This window comes from Pantherophis guttatus, chromosome 3 (genome assembly GCF_059756535.1).
Source record: "Pantherophis guttatus breed Tessera chromosome 3, ASM5975653v1, whole genome shotgun sequence".
NCBI classification, from domain to species: domain Eukaryota; kingdom Metazoa; phylum Chordata; class Lepidosauria; order Squamata; family Colubridae; genus Pantherophis; species Pantherophis guttatus.
In genome coordinates, this window is record NC_142065.1 from 160,267,189 (window position 1) to 160,293,222 (window position 26,034).

The 26,034-nt window shown below is 34.6% G+C and overlaps 1 protein-coding gene across 1 annotated transcript in view; it reads left to right on the forward strand.

Annotated features, from left to right (window-relative positions):
• Positions 1 to 26,034, forward strand: part of LOC117672606 (cadherin-19-like) — a 76,792-nt gene that overhangs the window by 41,489 nt on the left and 9,269 nt on the right. The window contains exons 4-9 of the mRNA XM_034429385.2: positions 5,465 to 5,566; positions 7,147 to 7,305; positions 11,785 to 11,969; positions 14,212 to 14,468; positions 15,330 to 15,466; positions 19,820 to 19,941. Coding sequence (XP_034285276.2) covers positions 5,465 to 5,566; positions 7,147 to 7,305; positions 11,785 to 11,969; positions 14,212 to 14,468; positions 15,330 to 15,466; positions 19,820 to 19,941 — 962 coding nt within the window. The remainder of the gene's footprint in view (positions 1 to 5,464; positions 5,567 to 7,146; positions 7,306 to 11,784; positions 11,970 to 14,211; positions 14,469 to 15,329; positions 15,467 to 19,819; positions 19,942 to 26,034) is intronic.

Consider the following 26,034-nt stretch of genomic DNA (forward strand, 5'->3'; position numbering starts at 1 on the left):
CGACATGAATGTGACACCTCTCTGTCACAAAACAGTCACAAGTTCTCAAACTGAAAAAAAAATGTGGCTGCTTTAAGAAGTCCACTCATTTAAAAAACATGCAGCTGTTAAAGCTCCAAAAGATTCCATCTCCCCCCCCAAAGGATTACAGGGAAGCTTGAAAAAAACCATTATTTTTAATGATCGCTTCAGAGGAACCTCCATTCTATTTTGTCTTGACTGTCTATTTTGTCTTGACTTTTAACTGTCTTGACTGTTAAAATGATTTTATTCAAAATGGCACACTGATTTTCAAAATCAAGTCACTGGGCCTCAGTGAAGCTGACATGAACACAATTCAGCTGCTGCTTTCCTTCGGCAGGGGTCTGCATATGTAAAGGACATGCTCCTTGCATCTAGAATGAGGCTGCATGCCTCTACTGATCTAATGCTTTGAAGAGGGAGAAAAATATTTCAGTCTGGAGTGCCATTCACTGGCACATTCCAATTAAAGCTTCATCAAATTGGAGTGCATCCTCCAATTAACATCACTAATTAACTAGGTATCCCAGTGATTAAAGCTGAATGAAGAGTTTACATGTTCTTCTAATAAAATGCCACACACCTAGCATGACATTTGTTTATTTTTATTATTACATTTATATCCTGTTGCAATCATGAAAGAATCCCAAGATTTGCGACTCACGAGATATATAGTAACAAAACATTCAACAGTAAAGGAAAAGGCATACAATAAATGCAGACCAGCACTTAGCAAAGCAGCCATAAAGAACTCAGAAAATGCTGTGATGTGTGTATATGTGCAAAGGGAAGAGTCATGTAAGCCATGGTGTTCCCCCTGATATTCTGTGGAAATGAAAATTGGACTTTGAAGAAACAAGATAAGAAGATTATTGATACTTTTGGATTTTGATGTTGGTGATGACTCCTGAGAATACTATGGACAAAGCCAACAAAACAAACAAATAAATCACTGAATTAATCAACCCAGAGTTCTCACTCAAAACACAAATGACCAGGCTCAAATTATTCTATGAACTAAATGTTATGGGAACACCTAATCCTCTGAAGAAGGCTTTAATATTGGAAAAGGCAGAAGGAAAGTGAAGAAGAGTAGCAAAGTGAATGGACTCAGTTACAGTGGCTATGAGTACACAATTGGAAGACCCAAAAGATCAAGTTAAAGACAGGTTGTTATGGAGAAAAATCTATATATGTGGTTTTTTAAGAGTCAATGGTGACTTGATGGTACCCAATCAATCCATTAAAACATCAATAGTTAGGTTAAAATTAGAAACATATGCATATATAAAACATAAGCAACCCCAGTAGTCAACTATGTACGTATGTATGTATGTATGTATGTATGTATGTATGTATGTATGTATGTATTTGTAAAATTTATGGCTGCCCATCTTGCCTCAAGATAACTCTGGGTGGCTTACAATCCAGAAACTCATGTCCATTTTTCAGCTGTTCATTTTATTTATTTATTAATCAAATTTATATAGCACCCATCTCATGAAAGTGACTCTGGGCAGCATGCAACAGTCCAATAAAACATTAAACACATCTAAATTACCTAAATTAATTACCTAAAACTATTATATAGTAATGATTATTTTAAAAGCATTAAAAACTAAAAGCAGAACTAAAATATGAAAAGAAATTATAGGTGGAGGGATGTTAATAATAGCGGAGCCACCTCATGAATTCACCCATCCCTGGGAATGCCAGGCCTGCTGATATAGGTGGATCTTAAGACACCTTTGAAATGATGACATTGTAAACTGCTCAGAGAGCACTGTAAAGCATTATGGAGTGGTACAGAAGTCTGAGTGCAAAAAACCCAACACAGTCCTAGGCTGCATAAACAGAGGGATAGAATCAACATCACATGAAGTGTTAATACCACTTTATAATGCCTTGGCCACACTTGGAATACTATATTCAGTTTTTGTCACCACAATGTAAAAAAAGAGGTTGAGACTCTAGAAAAAGTGCAGAGAAGAGCAACAAAGATGATTAGGGGACTGGAGGCTAAAACATGAAGAACGGTTGCAGGAACTGTGTATGTCTAGTTTAATGAAAAGAAGGACTAGGGAAGATGTGATAGCAGTGTTCCAATATCTCAGGGGCTGCCACAAAGAAGAGGGAGTCAAACTATTCTCCAACGCACCTGAGGGTACGACAAGAAGCAATGGGTGGAAACTAATCAAGGAGAGAAGCAACCTAGAACTAAGGAGAAATGTCCTGACCGTTAGAACAATTAATCAGTGGAACAACTTGCCTCCAGAAGTTTTGAATGCTCCAACACTGGAAGTTTTTAAGAAGATGTTGGATAACCATTTGTCTGAAGTGGTGTAGGGTTTCCTGCCTAAGCAGGGGGTTGGACTAGAAGACCTCCAAGGTCCCTTCCAACTCTATTATTCTATTCTATTCTATTCAAATCATAAAGGGCTTTATGGGTTAAACACTTTAAATTAAGCCCAGAATGTAAGCAATGTGGGCTCTGTAGCACGGGTTGTCTGTAACACATTATGGAAGTTGTTATTTTAAAGAATGCTTGGGGATTTTCTAATGGTTTAACAACAATCACTTTCCCTATCAACTTTTTTTTACAGATAATATCTTAGTTTTTCTAACCAGAAAATAAAAATCCTTTGGGGCTCTCCAGATAAATTTATAGGTAAAACATCCAGTAACAAATGGAAGAATGTGATACTCCAAGCCTTAACAAATGCTGTAGGTCTTCTTTTATCTGACAGGGAGGTTGATTTGTATTTAAATTTAAAACCTGGGTGAGAAATGATTTGGATATGAGTTTTTTTCATAGCAATCTGAGAAAAAAAGAGAGAATGCTTGGGAATATTTTCCCATGGGTGTAATCTCCCCAAAGGTCCTTGGGATAGTATCAGATTTAGGTCCAGAAGAGAGACAATTCCCAAGTAGAAATGAAATTGTCTTCAGTAGATGGATTGTAGTATCTGTTCTTCAGTAGAAAATGTTCATTCCAGACCTCAAGGATATGAAAAGCTATCAGAATCCTGTTGAGGATCATAGCTGCATTACTTGTTTGGAGTTTCTTTCTTTATTTCAATCCATACCAAAGGCATTACATTAGGAATTGATACACTGCAATTGCTTTTTTTTCTTCCTGACCAGAATCTTCTATTATTATCTTTTCACTCTACTGCAACTGGAAAATTAAAAGAATAGAGCAGCTCACATGCTTACATGTGAACATGTATACTTTCAAAAGCAGAAAGTATATACAGTATATAAAAAGAAGAGTGACCATTAATGGATAAATAATATAGGGGAGGAAGGGGAAAAGTATGCCTTAGCAGCTTGACCATTTTGTATCCATTTTTTCTTCATTTTACTGATTTATTAAATGTATAGACATTCAGGCTGGAGTGCAATAAAACATAATTTTAAACAAGCCAAAATTAAGGAACGATAGGGATAGCCAATAAATGTTAATAGCAGTATTAAAATTACTGACAACATCAGTTTAAGTTGTTTAACCTGAATTCCGTCAGGTTTACTACTTCCGTGGAGAATAATAGTAAATCTGAATGTAATTCAAGTATCTTTGCTAATTTATTTATTGCAAAGGGTCTCCAATGATAGATATATTCAGCTTTCCCATTTATGATTAATTGTCATATTCTATTATTATTCTTAAATTAAAACCTGGCTCATAAGGAGATGTGTTCTCATTAAGCTTTCATTAAAAATAATTTCCCCACCATGTAGATAAAATAATATAATTTAGGCAAATGTGAGTAGGACTAGACCAGAGCTGTCCAACCTTAGCAACTTTAAAACTTGTAGACTTCAACTCCCAGAATTCCTCAGACAACCATGCTGGAAGTTAAGTTCCCAACTCTTAAAATTGCCAAGTTTAGACTGTACTGTATTGTACTGTTTAAGATAGTGACATCAAAGGCATGAAAGTAGGATATAGCATAGATAGGGAAGCAGAATCCATCAGGAATTCCTTCTCAAACATGTCCCTTGAAAAAGGCTTAACTGGAACTGGTGTCTTATATTCAGTTATCTGAAAAAGCTGTTCTGCCCTCTTATAGATACTGTAATAATTCATCCTTTATAATAAAGGGCAGATCTTTATTTCAGAAAACTGTCCTTTAGATTTCTTTATTTTTCAAACAGTCACTTTTGACCTTGGCAAGTGTTTTGGTCATTTAACTTTTACTGTACAATGGTACACTTAGTGCCCAGTCTTCTACATTAATGTGGGGAAAAAGGGGAAATTGGATTGTCTTTTTAACATAAAGTTACGTTTACTGTTTCATTTTAGGTATTTTTATCAGAAAATGTTTTTCTTCTAAAGTTTTTTTTAAAATTTTGCTCTTAAATTTTATTTGTAAAGCAAGCTCATAAATATAAAAAGAATTATTATAAACAGTAAGCAACATGTTTATCGTCATGAATATCTTTCAGATTTGCCCCCTTTTCAGGTTCATCCTTTATATTTTCCAAGAAAATATGATCACTGTATCTGTAGGGATGCTTCTAAATGGATTTATTTATCTGCCCAGGTGCGGATGGCACAGCTTTGCCTCAGTCCACCAAATGTTATGAACATCTTCAGTGTGTTTTATGTCTCCTCAAAGCTCCCAAGAGACTCATGCACCAAAGTGTAGTCCAGCTTCTTTCCATATCTTATTGGAAGCTTCTTCTGGCTACTGGATTTGTCAGAGAAGACAGAGCAAATGTCATGAAGCGGCACATTATTTTACTTGTAGAACCAAGGGTGGCACATTGATTTGTGAAGCAGCTTTAAAGCTTGTTATATTCCAACTATCATTGCATTCCCAACATTGTTCAGTTTTTATGACCATAATAGCCCTCATTCCTGACAGAAAAGCAAAAATACAGAACATTATAAAGAAACTCCATCTTACCGTCATGGACAAGCAAAATCAGCTTCCTTATCCATTCAGAATGTGAAATTCAGTAAAGGGCCGGAGTTATAACATTTGTACATCACTAAGCAAATGGATGAAATTAAGGCAGCACTTACTTTCAAATAAAGAAAGATTCTACTTCCTCATCACTCATGAAATAGGGACCGCCACCAAGGATTTAAACAAGTGACTGCCACGTTTGCAGAGCATATTTCGTGTTGTAAAGGAATTTTACATCTTTAGAACTAAGACCGTGATCTTAGTGACATCATCATCATCATCATCATCATCATCATCATCATCATTATTATTATTATTATTATTATTATTATTATTATTATTTTAAAAAAGGGGTGTGTGTGGGGGGGTATTGGCCTTTTCTCACTTTGGCCTAAAAAAGCCTTTAAAGGATTAATGCTATAGAATAAATAGAAATGTAACAGAATATCATAACTGAGGGGAGCATGTCTCTATCCAAAAATCAATATTGTCACAACAGCTGGATTTTTCATCCAATGTTTTCTCAGGTACCTCAGTCATTCAGGTGACGGCAACATACCCAACAGGTGTTCGTCTGATTTACAGTATTCTTCCAGAACAGCCCTATTTTTCTGTGGAACCAACTTCAGGTATTGTTTCTTTTCTAAATTAAGTATCACCAATAAATCACTTAAGTATATTGTACTTTATAATTTTTATTAGATTCATTTTTATGATTATTTCAAAGAGCAAATAAATGAGATTTAATTCAGTAAGATTATAATTTATTTATTATTTATTTATTTGAGTTATATACCACCTATCCTATCTCATTTAGAAAACTGGAAAGCCACATGTACAGTATTATTTACTGAATCAAGGGCTTGAGCTATCGTGATCTAGTTTCAATCTAACAATCTTCCTTTGGTAAACAAATGTTGACTTTCCTCCCTTATTTAATAAATTATAAGACTGAATATAAATTATATGATTTTTTTTTCTCCATGCAGAAATGTAAGTTTGTTATAAAACAAAATATCCTATACTATAAGTTCAAAATTTGGTTTCTAACAGAGAGTGAGGTTGATAAATATCATCCAGATCTTTTTAAAATGCAAGAGTATTTGGAATGCTATGTGACCATGACATTTCAAAATAATAGTGTAGAATGCAAATGAGAGCTAGCAAGATATTGAGGTGCTGGAGAATTTACATTTGTGGAAAGAGTATAAGGTTTGGAACTCTGCATCTTAGAAGCTAAATGAGGACAGAGCTGTAAAAAAACAAAGTGAATATGCCAGGTTTTTCTTCTTTATTTAGTATTAGAATTCAGGTAAACTGCAATGAAATTCAATGGGAGAAATTCAGGTCATACAGAAAGGGAAAAAAATTCAGGTAGCACACAGTTAACTAAAATGTCAAAAAATATGGCAATTATTTGGATAAAGCTATTGAGAATAACACTATTAATAATGATCATTATCATAGCGATTGATTGATTGATCATTTTAAATTTATGTATAAAATTAACATAGCCACCTATGTTTGACTATATTTACTATTTGCTTTTACATCACATCTGGTTGACCACTGGAAAGAAGCAAATTATAGTAGTTGTATTTTTGGTTTAATCCACAATGACTAGTCTCTCTTTTTACCAATAATAATAATAATTTTATTAAAGATTATAATTCCAGTAGTAAAAACTGATGCAAACCAAAATAAAGAAGAGTAGAGAGAAAATGAAAAGTGCAAAGAAAAAAAAGAAGAAAAAAATGTTCATAGTAAAGAAAAAATATATATAAAGAAGTAATTCCCACAAGAAGTATAAACAATATTAATAACATTTTACTTCCTTTTAATGTATAAACAATAATATCTTCATCCCATGACCCATCTCTTATTTATAAACAAATTCATACAATATTGTCATTTCAGCAAAAGTATTACAGGTGTTCAGGAAAAAAAGAATAATATATTTTAACCTTGGTCAAATGATCTAACTTTCTATTCTTCCTTTTTAATTCTAACAGTTTTAATCTTTAGTCCATTAAAATAATGTCAGAGAATTTGATTTATTTTTATTTCTTTTTTATTCCTTCTCACAAAATTCATCCAAGTTTTGACAAATTTCTTTTGTAAATCCAGTATAAAAGAATTATCCAGATCATGCCCTTGGTTTATTGTTTGTCACAAAATGGCTGTTCTCTGCTCCTTCTATATTTTATAGGTGTGGTTAGAACGGCCTATCCAGGCGACAGAGAAACCCAAGATAAGTATTTTGTTGTTATCAAAGCTACAGTTGAACAAATTGGTGGACCTTCAGGTACAACAACAGTGACTATTAATCTGTCTGATGTTAATGACAATCCTCCTCGTTTTCAGCATAGTAAGTTGAATGTATTTTCATTATTCTTTAGCATTTGAATACCTATGCATAAATATTGTATTCCTAGTATGTTAACAGTAATTGAAAGCTAGTATTACACTGTGTCTACATTTAATAATTATTATGTATGAGCTTGATTACCCTCATCAAGGAACCTTAAGCAAATTTGTTTTGCCATTGAATTCTTAGTACTGATATATAAATACTATGTAACAATAATTTCTGGAATAAGTTTTAATATAATAAATATAATCATAGCATACCCAGGAACTGTGTATGTCTAGTTTAATGAAAAGAAGGACTAGGGGTGACGTGATAGCAGTATTCCAATATCTCAGGGACTGCCACAAAGAAGAGGGAGTCAAGCTATTCTCCAAAGCACCTGAGGGTAGGAAAAATAGCAATGGGTGGACACTAATCAAGGAGAGAAGCAACTTAGAACTAAGGAGAAATTTCCTGACAGTTAGAACAATTAATCAGTAGAACAACTTGCCTCCAGAAGTTGTAAATGCTCCAACACTGGAAGTTTTTAAGAAGATGTTGGATAACCATTTGTCTGAAGTTATGTAAGTTTTCCTGCCTAAGCAGGGGGTTGGACTAGAAGACCTCCAAGGTCCCTTCCAACTCTGTTATTCTATTCTATTCTATTCTATTCTATTCTATTCTATTCTATTCTATTCTATTCTATTCTAAAATATTCTAAAATATTCTAAAATATTCTAAAATATTCCATTCTAAAATATTCTATCTCCATAATCATTTGTCTTCAAGCAAGAACTGATGGGTAGTTAGACCAAATAATAGAAAATGAAGAAGTTAAAGTGCGCTGGGACTTTAAAATTCAAACAGACAAGCACTTGCCACATAACCCCAGACTTAACAATTGTCAATAAGAAAGACAAAAAAGATGAGATGGACAAGCTCACAGAAGAAATACAAGAAAAGGAGGAAACAGAATACTACATGGTATGGGAGAAATGGTATGAATGGTTAGAAGAGAGGTATAAAGGGCAAGGAAAGAGTAAATGAGGAAGATATAAGAGTTGAAATGTAGTAACAAACAAGTGGAAATGGAACAGACACAGAATGTATGATTGAAATCAAGTACACTGTTATATTTATGTATATAAATCAATATTAGAACCATATGTATAAATGGTAAATTAAGTAAGGGAGAAAAATGGATATGTAAGAAATGTTTACTGGTGCATAAATGTTGAAAAGAAGAAAATTGTAAAAAAATCTTTTTTGTTTTTTAAAAAAACCAAATTTTAAAAGAACCAAATTAAAAGTTTTTGTTTTTAATAAAAAATATTTTTAAAAATAAATAAATAAAAAGATTGCATTTAAAAAAAAAAGAAAGACAAAAAAGTCTGGTTATTGGACATGGCAGTATCTGGACAAAGCAGAATAGTGAGATAGAGTTCAAGAAAATAATAGAATACAAAGGCCTGAAAATACAGGTAGATATAAACATTTGTAGCAAAAGAAAGCGAAGATAGTTGTAATAGTGATAGTGCCTTGGGTACAATCCTAAAACATCTGGAGCCTCATCTGAACACCATTACCATTGACAATATCACCATCAGTGAATTGCAAAAGGCAGCTTTCTTGGAACAGCTTACATCCTGCAACAGTACTTTGACACCATCAAACAACAGCATCTGCCTATTCCAGGTCCTTGGGAAGAATTTGATAGGTAGATAAAAATGCCAAATCTAGTCTAAACATCTGGCTGACTGTGCAACCAACCATAATAATAATAAGTGGATAAGGAAGTTAGGAAGATTTTTTTTTTCATCCTTGCCTAGGACAAGCAGAGCTGTCACTAATTTAATACAGCTGTCATTGTATCCATAGGCATTGTCAGTGCTGCATTTTTTATTTATGTACTGGAATATGTTTAAAAATGAAACCTTTAAATTATAATCATATTTCAAATGAGTCAATATAATCAATACAAACTATAAATACTAAACATTGCCATTAAAACCAATAGTAAATCAGAATTTACTATTGGTTTATTATTAAGAATACAGTTTAAGGAAAAACAAGCAGATTTAGAGATTTTTCTGATGAGAAAAATGACCTGAAGATGCTTCTAAGATCAATACATATTGGATACATATTGGATAATATATAAATGTCCTTCCATACATTTCCTAAGCTTGTACTTGCCAATCTCTCTCTTACAATAACTGAGAAGGATCTCTACCGGCAACTAAGCTTACTACAAGTGAAAGTACCTCACCAACATTTCAAGTTTAAATTAGCACTGGGATTGAGAAAGCAGCTGTATGTTGTTCTACCTGAAATTTCTTAATCATTTTTAGAAGAAGTTGTTATAAAGTAGATCATGGTAGTCCACTCTAACACTTACCAGAATATAAATAAAATGGAGAGACAATGTGTCTTTCCCAGGTAGCATCCACATAATGTACCAGCCTTGTTAAATCTATCACCTGAGTTTTCCGCACTTCATACAAAATACACTGGTTCCATAGAAGGGACCCAAGATTGATTGACTGATTATTTATTTTAAAAATATTTATATGGCTATGCATCTTAAGCAAATCTGGAGGGCTCACAACAATAACCAGTTACCAATTGCTGGTAATAAAACCAACAAATAAAACAATCATGAAACTGTAAAAACAGTAAAACAATAAAAGAGAATAGATTGTAGTAAAAGGACCCAGATTGTTGGGGGCAATGCCGACTCTGTAAACCATTTATTTATTTATTTATTTATTTTATTATTCAAATTTCTATACCGCCCTTCTCCTTTCGCCCTTCTCCTTTCGGATTTAGTGAGGACTGTAAAGCACTATGAAGTGGTATATAAATCTAAGTGCTATTGCTATTTGTTTGCCATCATCTATCTCTAAAACCATTAAAAACTCCATTGGAGCTGAGCATATAGTAAATTTAAATAAATAAAGCATAACAATCTGCCTCTAACTTTAATTTACTAAATGTCGGTTATTTTATGCTAATGTTGCAGCAAGTTGTCATGTATAAAAAGTTTGGAAGCTCAGAATTTTTCTAAAATAGTAATTATTATGCTACCGGAAGGAATTATTTTCCTCTCTGCTTCATCTTTAAAGCTATCTCCTTTTCTGTCTTCCTTTATTAAACGATTACCACACAACTACTGTACTCAGGTTTGGCTATACGATATACACAATATAAGTTGAAGAGCTAAAATAAGAGTTATCTAAGGACAAAAATCCTAGGAAGATGAAGTAGTGATAAACCAATATGGGATAACATGGAAAGCAAAGTAGTTCATAGCAATCCAACAGATTTTTTAATTTAAGAAAATGAAAACATCCCTTCGCTTAAAACAGAGATAGGATCTCAAATTTGTAGTGTTAGTTTCCAAGACATCTCAGGAGAGTTCCCATAACTTCTTTAGACATGAGTGTGAGTAACAAGAACAGTCATGTTACATAAAATTCTTTAAACGGTGGCTCCCAGTTATCCACAAAATTCCATTTTGAAATTAAGTTAAAAAAATAGGCAACAAAATCAAATAATGCTACATAACAAAGTAACTAACTAAAGGGTGGTGGGGTAGAGCCTCTGTTCTTAATTTGTTATGAGTAAATTTATAAGGTAATTTGAATAAAACAGTTCAGAAGAATCTTGATTTGCATATGTAAGAGCAGAAGACTTTTATGTGATGAAACCTTACTGTAGTTGCTTTAATGTATTTGTTTTTTATTTTTATTTTAATACATATATTGGATTTTGCGGTTGTTATTTATGTATTTATTATTGGTTGCTCTGAATAAAGGAGGCACATCAGAAGACCAGGACTTTCATTTCCCAATTAGGAAAAGAAAATAGAGAAAAAAGAATCAGATAAAAGCAAGGGGAGAAAAGGCTTTTGAGGGCATCTCATGCTCTGGTAGCAGAAGCATAACTAATGTGATTGATATATGAAAATAGCTTCCAGGGGATGGGGGAGGAGAGGAGACAGCAATCTCTTGATATGAGTCAATAAAAAAGGTGACAATAATATGGATATAACAGGAAAAAGTTGGTTGAATTTTCTTTATTTTATCTGCTTTGGGAAATGGATTTTCGAATTGATCAGTATTTAAATTAAGAACTTTGATATATTTTGAAGTTCTACTGTTCGCTGGTGTTATTCTAATTATAAACAAGGTTATAAATGTGTCAAGTTAAAAGGAAAAACTTCAGGCACAAGAGATTTAGCAGTTCTATATTGCAATACTTAAAAAAAAAACCCTCTATGCAGCTACTTCTTTTGAAATTCAAGAATAGTTAAATTAAACAGTCAAAAGCTATTAAAGACAATGAGCTAATAGCCCAAACAAAGAAATATTTGTTACAACAATTCTTTACATAACAATGCGATTCTCAGAAAGGATCACGATTTACATTTTGTTGCTGTCAAATGAACAATGAACATTTAATCAGGCTTGTACTGATAATCGCCTTTTCTTTAAGAGCGCTATGAAATGAATGTATCAGAGGCAGCTCCTGTGGGCACCATCCTTGGCAAAATCATGGCAAATGACAGTGACATAGGAGACAATGCAGCTATGGATTATATAATAGAAGAAGATAACCCTCATATCATTTGTATCATTACTAATAATGACACCCAGGAAGGAATTGTCATATTAAACAAGGTGAGATGTGATCTGTTACATTACAAACAGGGAAACAGGCAAAATCAAACAGCTTTACTCATTATAAGTTCATATGGGAAGAAGTTGTAATAAATCTAAAAGCTGTTCCATCTTCTTTTCCAAGATTTCATCCTACATTAGCATGATCAATATAATGTATTCATAAAATGGGCAGTTTATTTGTGGCATATCTAGGAACAAACAGTGTTAATCACTCTTGACTGAGAAAGTTAAATATTCTGTGCTAAACTCTGCTGGCTTCAGATTGTCTCAAGAAATGTGTTCTCTTGTCTTAACTCTTTTGAGCAATCCTTATTAAGTCTAATTTTGCACTGCAGGCTAAACTACTTACTTCCCATGTTGCTTTTAAAATTCCAGTCTGGTTTGTAGTGGTTTGGCAATGAAGCTGGATTGGTGCTCAGACTATGACTTTTTCAAGCTATGATCAGTTTGTCCCTGTATTTCAGCCTTCTGATCTGTATAAGAAAGGCAAGGCTTAACACAGTGGTGGGATTCAAGTAATTTAATAACCGGTTCTCTTCCCTAATCAGTGGTGGGTTGCTCTCGATTGAGTCTGGTTCTATAGAACCAGTAGTAAAACCGGCGGGAGGCTCTGCCCACCCACCATGACATCATCATTGGTGATCTGCGCATGCACAGATCCCACTGCGAACCGGTAGTAAAGGTAAGTGGAACCCACCCCTGGCCCTAATGATTTTTTCCAACAACCAGTTTGCCAAAGTGCTCAGAAAGTTAACAACCGGTTCTCCCGAAGTAGTGTGAACTGGCTGAATCCCACCACTGCCTTAACGGATGGCCTCTATTGAGCGGATCTCCCAAGGTCTACCTTTTTTTTTTCTTTTAGGAACTGTTTTCTTCTCAATAGCCCCCATTCTTTTCCTTTGCTTTCCAAAATGTTTCCACACATGCATACTTTTACACTCCCTTCATATATTCTCTAGTGTTCCCACTCATTACTCACCTTATTGTATCAATCCAAAAGACACAGATTATTCCTTCATTCCACTGTAGGCCCATAGAAACTTTGGGGAAACAGAGAACTGATGGTCCAGATTCTTAGAAGTAAAGGAATAGCATTCATTGCAATTGTACAACTTCCTTCCGAACTGCCTGTGTTGCTACTGAAGTACTTAAAAAGGTTGCGGTACAGTGGACACAGAATGGGTGGAAATCAAATGGATGCCAGGTAGGAAGTTCAAGGATGGGCAAAGATACGCTGGAGAAAAAGAGTAAGAAACAATGACCAAGAGTACCAAGAGTAATTTTTACAGACCACCATTAGATCAACTGGAAGAAAGGTAAATGAAATCAGCACAGAACATAATGACCCAATCCAGCAGCCCAGGATGAAATGGCAGTAAAGGGAAGCAACCAATGCTGCTTCTGTTTTTATGGAGTAATCATACCTGTTCATTGCAAAGACTATGTGTTCTGCTGTCTCCCCCCAGAAGGGGTCTAGGATAACTCACTGTGATCATCTCACCATGGCCAACTTGCTGTGGCCAACTCACTGTGGCTAACTTGCCACAGGAAAATCCACATAGCACAACTCAATGCAATAAATGTTATCTGCCACTGTTTCTTCTACATTATTTCCATTTTTTGTCAATGGAAATAATGTTGAAGAATCAGTGGCAGACAACATTTATTGTGCTGAGTTATCCTGCATGGAATTGTCCCACAGCAAGTTATCTACAGTGCGTTGGCTGTGGCGAGATGGTCACATTGAGATAGCCATATTGGGTTGGCCACAGAGAGATGGCCACAGTGAGTTGGCTGTGGCAAGATGGTGTCTGAAAGTTGGCCATGGCAAGATGGATGTGGCTGTTGCATTCCATTCCAGACTCAACCTCTCTCCACAATTCTGCTTCTTCCTTATCTCCCCATGCTTCCTGGCTGGGAAACATTGGAGGGATTTGTTCATGATGATTCTATTTCCCTTGGATTGGAAACCCAGGGAAGATGTCAGATCACTGGACAGGATGAAACACCACACAATAACTTATACTACCAAAAACCAACTAGTAAGTAAGGTAACTGTAAAAAGTATGCACATGAGGATTACACTAACATTTTCTTCCCCTCAAGAGAGAAAAATGAAATAGATAACATGCCTATTTTGAAAACATTCCCTGTGAAACTGAAGCAATGTTTCTCAATTACCTGCTTATTGTTGTCAATTTCTCAGTATCAGATTTTTCTTCTTCTTTTTTTTTTATAGACAGTTGATTATGAAAGCCAAAGGGCATACAAAATAAATGTGAAAGGCATTAACCGGCATGTTGAAAAGCGCTTCCTTGAAAACGACGCTAAGTTTGAAGATGAAACTATTCTCAGGATCATAGTGAAGGATGCTGATGAACCTCCAGTTTTTGTATTAGAGGAATTCTTCATGGAGGTTGCTGAAGACAACTTGAATGGCTCATTTGTGGGATCTGTGAGTGCCAGAGATCCAGATGATATTGATAGTCCAATCAGGTACACCACAAATCCTAAGATATGCCTGGATATAGATAGGACTGAAAATAATAGTATTATATGGTTTTTAATGCCATTGAAGATTACTCCCCAAGATCGTTGCCGTAGGTCTTTGGGTGCGGTATATCTGATATATGAGACATGTAGTTATTTTATTAGAATGGAGATTATAGATAAATCTCCTGCTTGCACTGTATCCCTTGCTTCATTGGGATTCAGAAAAAGGAAACTTTCATAAAGTTTTCTGCTCTGAGAAGGTAGGGAAGGAAGGAAAGCTAAACTAAGCAAAATAAATGGGTCACTAAGTCTATGAAAATAAATCTATCGTTTTGTTCTCCCTGTTCCAAGGGTTTTCTATCCTTTATGTTTAATGGAAGTGGTAGTTGTTCTTTTGCCTTTCTCCTCTTAGTATTTTTTCCCTTTGACATTGTTTCAAAGCAGCCACAATAAAAATGCACTGCTGTAGCCCAACTTAGTTGCCAGTGTGAGTCACTTCACAAGTGGCACTTCACTGTCTCTTTTTAATCGAGTCCTTCACCTGCTGGGAGCCTGTCTGTGAAAGAAGAATGAATAATGCATTTTAGATTTGCTTCAGTCTAATACAGGTATGAACATATTTCAGCGCATAAAAAGAGGGGCTTTGATCTTGGCAGCAGTGAATTTTAAATGTTTATCACTGTTCATTTTTCATGATTTCTGAATAGCCAAAGCACACATATCCATATTCATGGCTACACAATTCTGTTTCCTTCACTGACAATAGTTTATACATCCTTCTTTATGAAGAAATTTTTATATTCCAGGTCTCAGAAACTCACTCTTCCTCTTTCTTCTCTTTTCCCCCTTCTCTTTCGTGTGTAGATATTCTATTGCCCATCGCAAGTATTTAAAGACGTTTTTCAGTATTAATGCCCACAATGGAACAATTAGTATAACTGGACCTCTGGACCGAGAGAAACAGATTTGGCACAATCTAACTGTTACTGCCATAGAATCAAGTGAGTAGGAGATTTAAGGTACTTGTCCCAAATGTGCATCATGCAGGGGCATCTGCAGGAAAGGATGTCAAAAAGTCAAGATGGCAGCTCTGATGGTGAAATCCAAACCCACCTTACTATGATGCTTGTAAAAAAGGACTAGAACTTGGCTCATGCATTTACCATCATCAACTTGACTTACTTAACTACCCCTGCAGAGATCTCTGATGCCAATATCTTTTTATAGTAATTATTTTCCAAAGGGTTCATCTTTTGCGGTTGAGAATTTCCTGTTTCTTTGTTGCTTGTTTCAAAAGGTAACACTAAGAAAAGGGATGTGTTTGTTAGGGTTAAATCTAAAATTTTCTTTTCTTCGATCAAAATAGCACATTTAAAAGGGAAAAAAAATGTAATACAGTTAGTCCTTGATGTACAACCACAATTGAGCCCAGAATTTAGGTTGCTAAGTGGGAATTTGTTAAGTGAGTTTTGCCCCATTTTATGACTTTTCTTGCCACATTTGTTAAGTGAATTGCTGCAGTTGTTAAATTAGTAACACAATTGTTAAGTGAATCTGGCTTCCCCATTGACTTTGCTTGTCAGAAGGTCACAAAAGATGATCACATGACCTCAGGACACTGCAACCGCCATAACCAGTTGTCAAGCAGTTGTCGTATGTAAATCACGTGACCAAGTGCATGCTGCAACAGTCATTAGTGTGAAAAATGGTCAGAAGTCATTTTTTTTCAATGACATTGTAACTTCAAATGGTCACTAAATAAACTGTTGTAAGTCAAGGACTACCTGTATAATGGAAATAATTAACATTTTAAGGCACATTGCAGGATATGAAATTGTCCTCTTGATACAAGAGCTTATATTATATTAGACTGTGGTTAATTTCACAGACTTTTTTATTAGTTTATGAATTAATAAAGTTAATTTCACTTTATTCTTTATTAGTGGTATGAAATTACCCAGCATTTAACTGAACTCCAGTCAGAAAATTAATTCTGAAACTGAGGGCACATTCCCTCAGTTAGACTTATAGCTCCATCCCTTTTGATATTCTGAAAGTTCTTAAGAATTGGTTATGTGACCAGGTTTGGGCCTCCTATGAACTGGAGATATGTCTAGATAGCATTGTTGTCGAGAGAGGTATTTTTATATTCTTCAATTATGGGTTGCATTTTTGTTAGGATATCTATAGGTTTTTATAGTTGTATTTTCTTTTTTTTATTTTCTTGCTATTTATCTATTGTTATGCACTGACCAGAGTCTCCTTGGGTGAGATGAGTGGCTATGTAAATTTGATTAACAAATAAATATAGTTGGAATTGAAAAGCATTGGCTATATATAGTTATTCTGTTGGTGTTACCTTAAATTCCAATGCAAATTACAAGTTGCCTAATCTATGCATTTCTTTGTAAGTCACCTTGCCTTTCAGATGTTATTTCTTGCTTGTTTTTTTTTTTAAATACTTAGAACTAGAATTAGAATTAGAACTAAACAGCCTCTGCTAAATTCTTAGTTCCTCATAATAAAAAGGTAAAATGCAAATCATAAAGGGACAGTTTTATCTATCTTAAGATTGGTTCTTCACTAGGACAAGCTGTATGGTTTTCATTAAAAGGATAACACAAACACTTCAGCCAAATAAAAGGAGAAATCATTTCCATTATTTTTTTTCAGAATCCCAGCTGAGTGGATACAGCATTTTAAATGTGCTAAAATAGTGGATTTTATATGCACAACATCAAGGCATTATGTGACTATTTTCATTCATATTCTTAGATTTTTTGCTTTTTTTTAAATCACAAAAACATAGCAAAAGAACTTTAATCATAAAATATTCTTAATAATTATAAAAAAGTCAAAACTATCTAACTATAATTCTACTAATTATTTATTTAAATAAGCACTTTTATCTTTCTATGCTGATGAATGTGCACTGTTCCAAAGAGGTAAACAATTAAGATAATTGAAAAAAAACTATTTAAAAAAAAAAAAGAAAATAAGACAAAAGTAATCCCAAAAGTGCTTTTTTAAAAATGGCAACTGGACTTTGTTTTTGGTTTGAAGACATTTCATTTCTTATCGAAGAAATTTCTTCAATTTTGAACCAAAGAAGCTTCTTGGATAAGAAGCGAAACGTCTTCAAGCCAAAAATTAAGTCCAGTTGCCATTTGAAAAAAGCACCTTTGGGACAACCATGACCTGGATGACCGAGAATCTCCATAGATGAGACAAAAGTAAGTGAATTGAATGACAGCCAGTAAATCCAGCAGCTAAAATTAAAATAAAATATTCCTGTAGAATGAATATAAAGACATAGTCTGTTGTTGTTAGTTTACCTGATGCTGGTACAGTGGGAAGAAATACACATTTCCATTTATTAGCACATGTATGATGCTTACTTCATATGAGTACTTTTGAAAGGGATTACATATTGTGAAAATGTGAAAATCAAATATCAGAATCAGTTTGATCAAAGAATGACCTAAAATTAATTCAGAGGTTCTAGTTTAGAATTATGGCATTTTTGGATCACATTATGATATGTAAACCTAAACCAGAGGTGAAATCCAGCAGGTTCTGACAGGTTCTGGAGAATCGGTAGCGGAAATTTTGAGCAGTTCGGAGAACCAGCAGTGGAAATTTTGAGTAGTTCAGAGAACCGGTGAGAATGGAGATTTTGCAGTATCCTTCCCCTGCCACACCCACCAAGCTAAACCAGACCCATCAAGCCACGCCCACAGAATCGGTAGTTTGAATTATCTATTCAAAATTCCAAGTATACATGCTGAAAACAAAATTACAATACGTTTGCCCCAAACAAATGTCCTTATGCTTATAAGTATCCGTGTATTAACTGAGTTGCTTAATCATCTGGGAAGTAAATTTTTTCAAGTGAGAAAAATAATTGCTATAATTGTACCAGACTTTGTCTTTATCTATATATTATAAATTAACTGTATTACTTATATTTGATTGTAAATCAACTTTAACTGAAAAGAAAGAAAGAAAAACAAAAATGCAAATGTAAAACATAACTTTGGTGGGATGGGTAGGGGAGGAATAAACATATATTCAAATATTCATATTTGGAAATTGCATTTCATACCTCTTTATTGCAGAGATTTACCAATAAAAGGTGAATTAATTTTAGTAATCCTATATTCCAGTTCTTAAAAATAAATCAGATTAATTGCATATTAGTTGCCTTACCAACCAGTGACAGAATAAGAAATGCTGTAACAAATACCCTAAAATATTTTGTTTAAAACAATATCAGATTTACTACACAATCCTTCTGCATGATATCACATTAGCTTCATGTTATGCTACATAAATAGTCAAAAGAAATTATTTATCCAAATTTCTGATAATATTGTATGGATTTATAGCACGTTGGCACAATGGAAAATTCTCACAGACAGCTGTTGAAATTATTTCCAGAAACTCTTTCACCTTTCTTTTTAGTGAATAATCAAATCTTTTACTTTACTATTTATTTAATCGTTCTCTAATAGAAAGGTGTCTTAGAAAGTAGAAGGTAACGGCTGCAATTTTTGAATACTTTCTTGCAATAAGAAAGGCCTACTTTCTAGCTCCACTGAATTCAGTTGAGTATATAACAGAGAAAATTGTACCATATTGTGCTTTAATTCACTTAAGTAATTAAGGAAAAAGTGTGGTTTTACACATTTGTCTAGCTTACAGCTCACAAATCATCTTGATAATTAAGCTAATTTAAATATAGGGCAATTCACTGTTATATAGTGCTTTTCTGAATGCCTTAAGCAAAGACCCATCTGTGCAAAAGTATTTGAATTTAACATATATTCACTCAATTATTTACAAAACCAACCAACTTCCTTCCTTCCTTCCTTCCTTCCTTCCTTCCTTCCTTCCTTCCTTCCTTCCTTCCTTCCTTCCCTCCCTCAATTTTTGAACTCATGAAGGAATATGAACTTTTTTATTTGCTGTTTAATTTCTATAAGATATATTATAGCAATAATCTAAAACAGAATATTCCTGAATTAATATTTGTGGTTGCCAAGGTCGTATTAGATCATTTATGAATCATTTCTTATATTATCATTATTGAAGACTTTTTTATAACATGATACACAAAAGATAACATGCAAAACTCTTTATTGTTTTATTATGATTTTATTGTGTCATATATTAATGTGGAATATAATCTTGTATATAATACTTTTTATTAAAATCTAAACTGAACCTCACAATGTTCCTTAGAAAGGATTTTTGAAGAGGTAGAGAAAGAGAGAGAACTTATAACAGTAAAGAAAAAGCTGTTGACTTTCCATTCTGTTTTGGTTTTTTATTTTTGTTTTCTTGTGATTTAGCAAACCCAAAACAAATGTCAGAAGTAAATGTTTATATTAAAGTTCTTGATGCAAATGAATATGCACCAGAATTTGCAGAATACTATGAGACGTATGTGTGTGAGAATTCAAGAGCTGGACAGGTAAGACTAACATTATTTCATAAAAAGTATTAAAATTCTCCTGAGATCTGCCAATGTTTCTTTCTTCTACTTATAGGAAATCTTGTAAGACTTTTTTGTTCATGCATGCATCTGAAGTAAACTCTTCCAGCTGTCACTGATGACTTATCTAGTTATAATATTATTCTTTTTTCTTCTACATCAGAAATGCAAAGAGCGGCCTTGTTCTGACCTCAGGTTACTTGTATCTTGATAGCCGTATATTGTTCTGTTTGTCTTTACAGAATGGTTGTATGCTAGGATTAAAAATGAAGTGTTACCTACAAAAAATAAGTGATTTTTATCCCCTGCTTAGTTTTCCTTTACCTCTCTCTATGTTTTATCCTTCACTGTTATAAAGTTGGCATAGACCTGAAAATAAAATAAAACAGTATTGAGGAGTCCCAAGAGATGTCCTGATCTACATTGTCCTCTATCTCCAATTTAGGGTTACTGAATCATTTCCTGCCATTTAATCAAATCGGATCAAATGTATGTGCAGAATAATCTCAATTTCATTTAGTTTTAGTTTTCATTTCCTGGCCAAAACTGAGCACCAACTGGCTAAGGCATCTATCATCACTTATGGCCAGAATTTGATTGGTTCTTGGTTCTACACAAGACTAATAAACCTGCACAGTAGAGGTATTCTTAGAATCTTAATACTTTTAAGAATCAAAACAATGCATCATTCCCTACTCCACTTGAAATATTAAATTACATTACTTGGGCAATAGAAATCCTCACTCTTTGATGTACTGTTGCCTTCATCAAAGCTTTATTTCTGTGTATCTGTGTCTTCAGTTGATACAATCATAGCATCATTTATTTATTTTTGTCTTTTAATGATCCCGTTATCCCTTGCATTGGGGTGGAGTCGGGGCAACTGAATGGAGCTGAGTGTTTACTGGCCAGATGCCCTTCCTGTCACTAATGCAGAGTTCACAGCAGATAGTTACTCATTGTGCCCAGAGAGAAAAATATCTGCCGCTACCTAGGATCAGACTCACAGCCTCCTGATTGTGAGGCAAGAGCTCTACCTCTAGGCCACTGCACCACTCACAATCATGGCATCATATGATTAAGAAAAATTAATTCATTTTTTAAAAAAACTGGGTTTACCTGGGAGGGTCTGATAGCATCAAAACAAGAATATGTGTATCATCATACCATTCAATAAATTATATGATAATGCAACTGCACCATGATGTCTGACATATGAATCATGATTATCATGAAAATATGATCAACACATGTTGATCTCTGCATTGTGCATTAGTTATAAGCAGGCAATGCCATTGTCTAATGGGAGCATACTAACTATGAGGGAAGATTCTCTTGCTATTTTAGATTCCTTCAAAAAAAAAGAAAGAAAGAAATAGTTAAGAAGCCAGTAACTGTATGCATAGTTTAGCAACTGAGCAAGAATATCATTTGTTTTGTGTGAATAGATCAATCTCCCCATGAGTCCATAATTTTAGTTTTACAGATTCCTGTTTAGATCTTCAAAATAGGATGGGACAATATGGGACAATATATGTGTTGTATATATACATGTATGACTGACATTAGCAAGAACAGAGCCAAAAAGGCTAAGAAGATTGCTATAACAATATGAGCAAAACAACACCTCTTTTGTGTATGCATGTTACGGTATCTTGATCAATGTGCAAAGTGCTAGACTTTCAGTGGTTTTGACAAAACTGCTAAATTGCCTTTTACTTTCTACTGCTGTTCTATTGCATGAATTGATGAAAAATGGTCAAGGGGAGTAAACAACTATACATTTTCTTCCTACAATTTTCTTGCCCCGTGTTTAAGGTCAAAGGAGAAGATAGGAGATCAGTATTCTAACTCATTTTCTACATTTTGGTCACTGTCCTGGAAGATACAGAACTCTAGCAAAGTGTTTCTCAACTTTAGCAAGTTTTAGATGTGGGGACTTCAACTCCCAGAATTCCCCAGCCAGACATCTTAATATTTCCAAGATTCAGAAACATTATTCTATTGCCGTGATGGCGAACCTATTGCCGTGATGGCGAACCACAGGTGGCGCACATAGCCATATCAGTGGGCATGCCAGCTCAGCTCTGGCATGAGCTGATTTTCGGGTCTTCTGGGCCCATCAGAAGTAGGAAAACAGGCTGTTTCCTGCCTCCGGAGGGCCTGGGGTAGGGGCATGGGGAAGGCCCATTTTTCTTTCTTACCTGGCTCCAGATCCTCTCTATGCATCTGCGGAGGGCGAAAACAGCCTTTCTCACTCCCTCGGAGGCCCTCCAAAGGCCTGAAATGGCTCATTTCCCAACTCCCGGTGGGACAGGAAGTGATGTTTTTTGCTGTCCCCAGCCTCCAGAGATTCCTAGAGAGGCCCCACTGGGAGTTGGGAAATGGGCTGTTTTCGTCCTTTCCAGATAAATAGAGAGGATCTGGAACCAGGTAAGAAGAAAAATGGGCCTACCGGGCCATTGAGTGCCAGGAGCGGGGGGGGAGGTTGCACACGCATGCACAGGGCAAGGCGCATAGAATTATCGGTGTGGTCCTCCGTGCGTGTGGACTTCCCCCGCCTCCCCTCTCCTGGCACACAATGGCAAAAAGGTTAGAGATCACTGCTCTAGTGCATCAAAAAAACCCAAACAAACTCATGAACATAATTTGTGGCAAAGTACCATCTACGGGGCTGGCGGGGGGAGTCACAGAACAGATTGTCCATTACATTGATAATGTATCAAAACTCACCTGTAGGGTTGCCAGGTCTGCTTCCAAAAAATAGCGGACAAGCGGGGGGCGGGGGGGGGTTAACTGGTAAAAAAATAAAAAAAAATTACAATTAAATTATATATTTTCTTACAAACAATTTACAGTAGGCCGTCATATTTGTTCTGTCGGTTTCGTTGTTGGTAATCCATGCAAAAGTAGCTTCCCAGTCTTTGGTGTATTTGCACACTCCTCTCTTTCATTTTAAAGAATTCGAAATCTTGCCGCTGTCACTCTCATCACTCGATGCTATTTTAGATCAGTCGACACAAGCTACAATACGTTTTAAAAATGTGAACTGTACATAATTTTATAATATATTTTTATTTTAATCTCATCATTAATTTTTTCGGAGAATCGAGTTCAATGGATATTCGATCTTTGTCTCATTCTAACTTATGAAAAAAAAGACAAAATGCGATTCTCCTATCCTTATTCTCTTAGACTGTACAGCTTTAGATTATGTACCATTTCATCATAAAGCTTTTGAATAAAAAAAATGCCCACTATTTTGTGAAAAAGAATAGTGGGCATTTTTTTTATTCAAAAGCTTTATGATGAAATGGTACGTAAGCTAAAGCTGTACTATTTTGTGAAAAAAAATAGTGAACATAATGTGAAAAAAGCGGACTGTCCGCTCAAATAGTGGACACCTGGCAACTCTACGACCTGGGATTAAAAGAATTTTATAGATGCACTAAATTGATTAATGATAGCTCTGCATTGAAGGCATAAATCTTTTGCTGTCAGTGGTAGGTGGCCAAGCACTAGCTACACTAATTAAACTTTGCAATTGCCCTTGATTTTTTGTTCCTTGTATCAAAAAGAAGAAAAGTTAATATATTTCTGTTAAAGGAGATGGAAAGATGCCCTTTGGATGTCATAGCATGAGGAACATGAAGCACCAAGCAGTCACACTTCTTATTCCGCTGCTTAATGTCACACCTGAAATAGTAGGGCAGGTAGGTCACCACATCTACAGAAGGGCTTCAGTTTGCAGATAAATTCTATTGCCTTCAAAAATGCTTCCTTTCCAACAAGTATGCCAGAATGGCAGCAATTTATCAAACAATATAAAAGGGGACCAAATTGGTCTAAGGTATTACAAAGGAAAGAATTGGACTGTGTTAGAATTATGATGACCTGGAACTATAGAGAAAAAAGGATTGGAATGTTCTGCTTCAAATCTCTCAGTAGAAAAATAATGTGAAAAGAAAAAGCTTGAAAATATTTCCTGTTTAGCTATTGTAACAGGAAGAAGTACTTTACAATTGACCTTACTATAAGGGGATAGGGCACATTGCAATTTTTATTTTTTTATATTAATATTGCTTCCAATTTTGTTCCTGCTCATAATAGAATTAGGATATACAAATCACTATAAAACTAGCCCATGTTAGTTTTACATTATTTATTTCCAGTAAATTGCTTAAAAAATGAAAAATTTACAAAATGTATTTTACATTGACATATGTTTACCCAATATATATTATTTTGTACATATTTTTGTACAAAAAAAATCATATTTACCCATCATTTGTGCATTTTCTACAGAAATGGGAAAACTGTTTTCCCAAATCACTTTGAAAACATTCTGGTGACTAATGTTATGCCTTGCAGATATGATTTTTGTTTGTTCAAACGCAAGAATCAGATCCAGCTGAACACAAAACATTGAATTTATCTGTGTCTTTCCACATTTGTACATATTTATTTTGACACAAATCCCTGTAATTTGAGGATCATATGTGGATTGAATTTAATATGGCAATTTACTCAATTTAATGTATTGTAAAGTGGGTGAAAGTGTGCACTTTCAGTTAGAAATGGTAAAACAACACTTATTTACCTAGCACTTAACATAAATCAGCAATTATAATAAAAACAAGGCCTGTTGACTTGACATAAGCTCCTTTTCAAAAAATATCCTAAATATTATAAACAATAACAGTTTAAGTCTAGGTCAACTGGTGAGATTCCATTATCCTACCTTGCCGAATCAAGTGTCCACACAGATTTATTTATTTTGGAAGTAAAAATAGAACATTCTTTCTTTTCTGGCAATTAAAAATGATTCTGATCACATATTTTTAAAATGTGGCTCTTTCATCATTCTCCTAAGTATCTGCATGATGCATCTATTTGCTTTTTGCCATAGTAGATATTAAAGATAGGCCAATCATCCTGTCCAAACTCTTTTCCAAATCTGTGGGAAAAGATATTGGGGGGACAATTTCTCCAAATTTGTCTGAGAATATCATTACTGAAACAGCCTAATCATTGCTCTTCCACCATGATAACTTCCTTTAGGATTTACTGGAAATGTGAGAAGAATAGAGGCTGATGTAAATTGATGAAGATACAAGGACAAAATAAAGGACAACAGATACAGAGCCATCTCCTTGCTAAATCAGTGCAAAATTCTACTCTAACCATAAAGTGTTTCCAAATTTCTCTACTCTCTCAAAACAATGTTGAATGCAAATTGCCTTTTATCAGATTGAATGACAACATGTAGAAATAAATGCGGGAAAATGTGTCTAGCCGGCATCAGTAGGAATAGCTTTCCCAGAGTGTTAAATTACTATTGCAAACACATAGTCCATTTAAGCAAATGTTAGGCAGGTACCCAGTTGTCTTTTTCACTGCCTTGTAGATAATTTCAGTTTTCAGATTAATGAGGCTTGTTACAACACAGTTCTTAGCAATTAGATTACAATCAATAACCAACTGCAGATGCTGGATTTCCAAAATATAGTCTAACTATATTACTTTTTCATTCTAAACCTTGATTCAAACATAATTAGTGGACTACGGTTGTTTTTTAAAATTCAGTCTATGGAAAATCCAATCATTTGCTACATTTAAGTAATTAATCTAAGACCAAACTGAACACAATGTGGAATATCCAAGACTATAGACCAGTTCAGTCTGCAAAATGGGGAATTAACCTTCTTTCATCACCAATTTCCCGACTCAAACCCAGTGGTGTCATTATTTATTCAGTATCATTAGCTACTTTGAATTAGAAAATAGACACTTTTCTTTTTCTTCTTATATTGCTAATAGAAGCTTTAAATCTGGGGAAAAATGCAAGGAAATCCAGCTGTTTACTAAGCAATTCCCTCCTCCTTTGGCTGTTAGATGCCAAATTAGGAGCATGGAAAGCTGCCAATGGTCCATCTAATCCTAGGTAGTTAATGGCTGGCAGCTGTTCTCCAAGGTTGCTGGGAAGAGATTTTTTTTTTCCCCCAGCTCAGTTTGGAGATGCCAGAAATTGAATCTGGGGTATTTTGAATGGAAATTATATATTCATCCAGT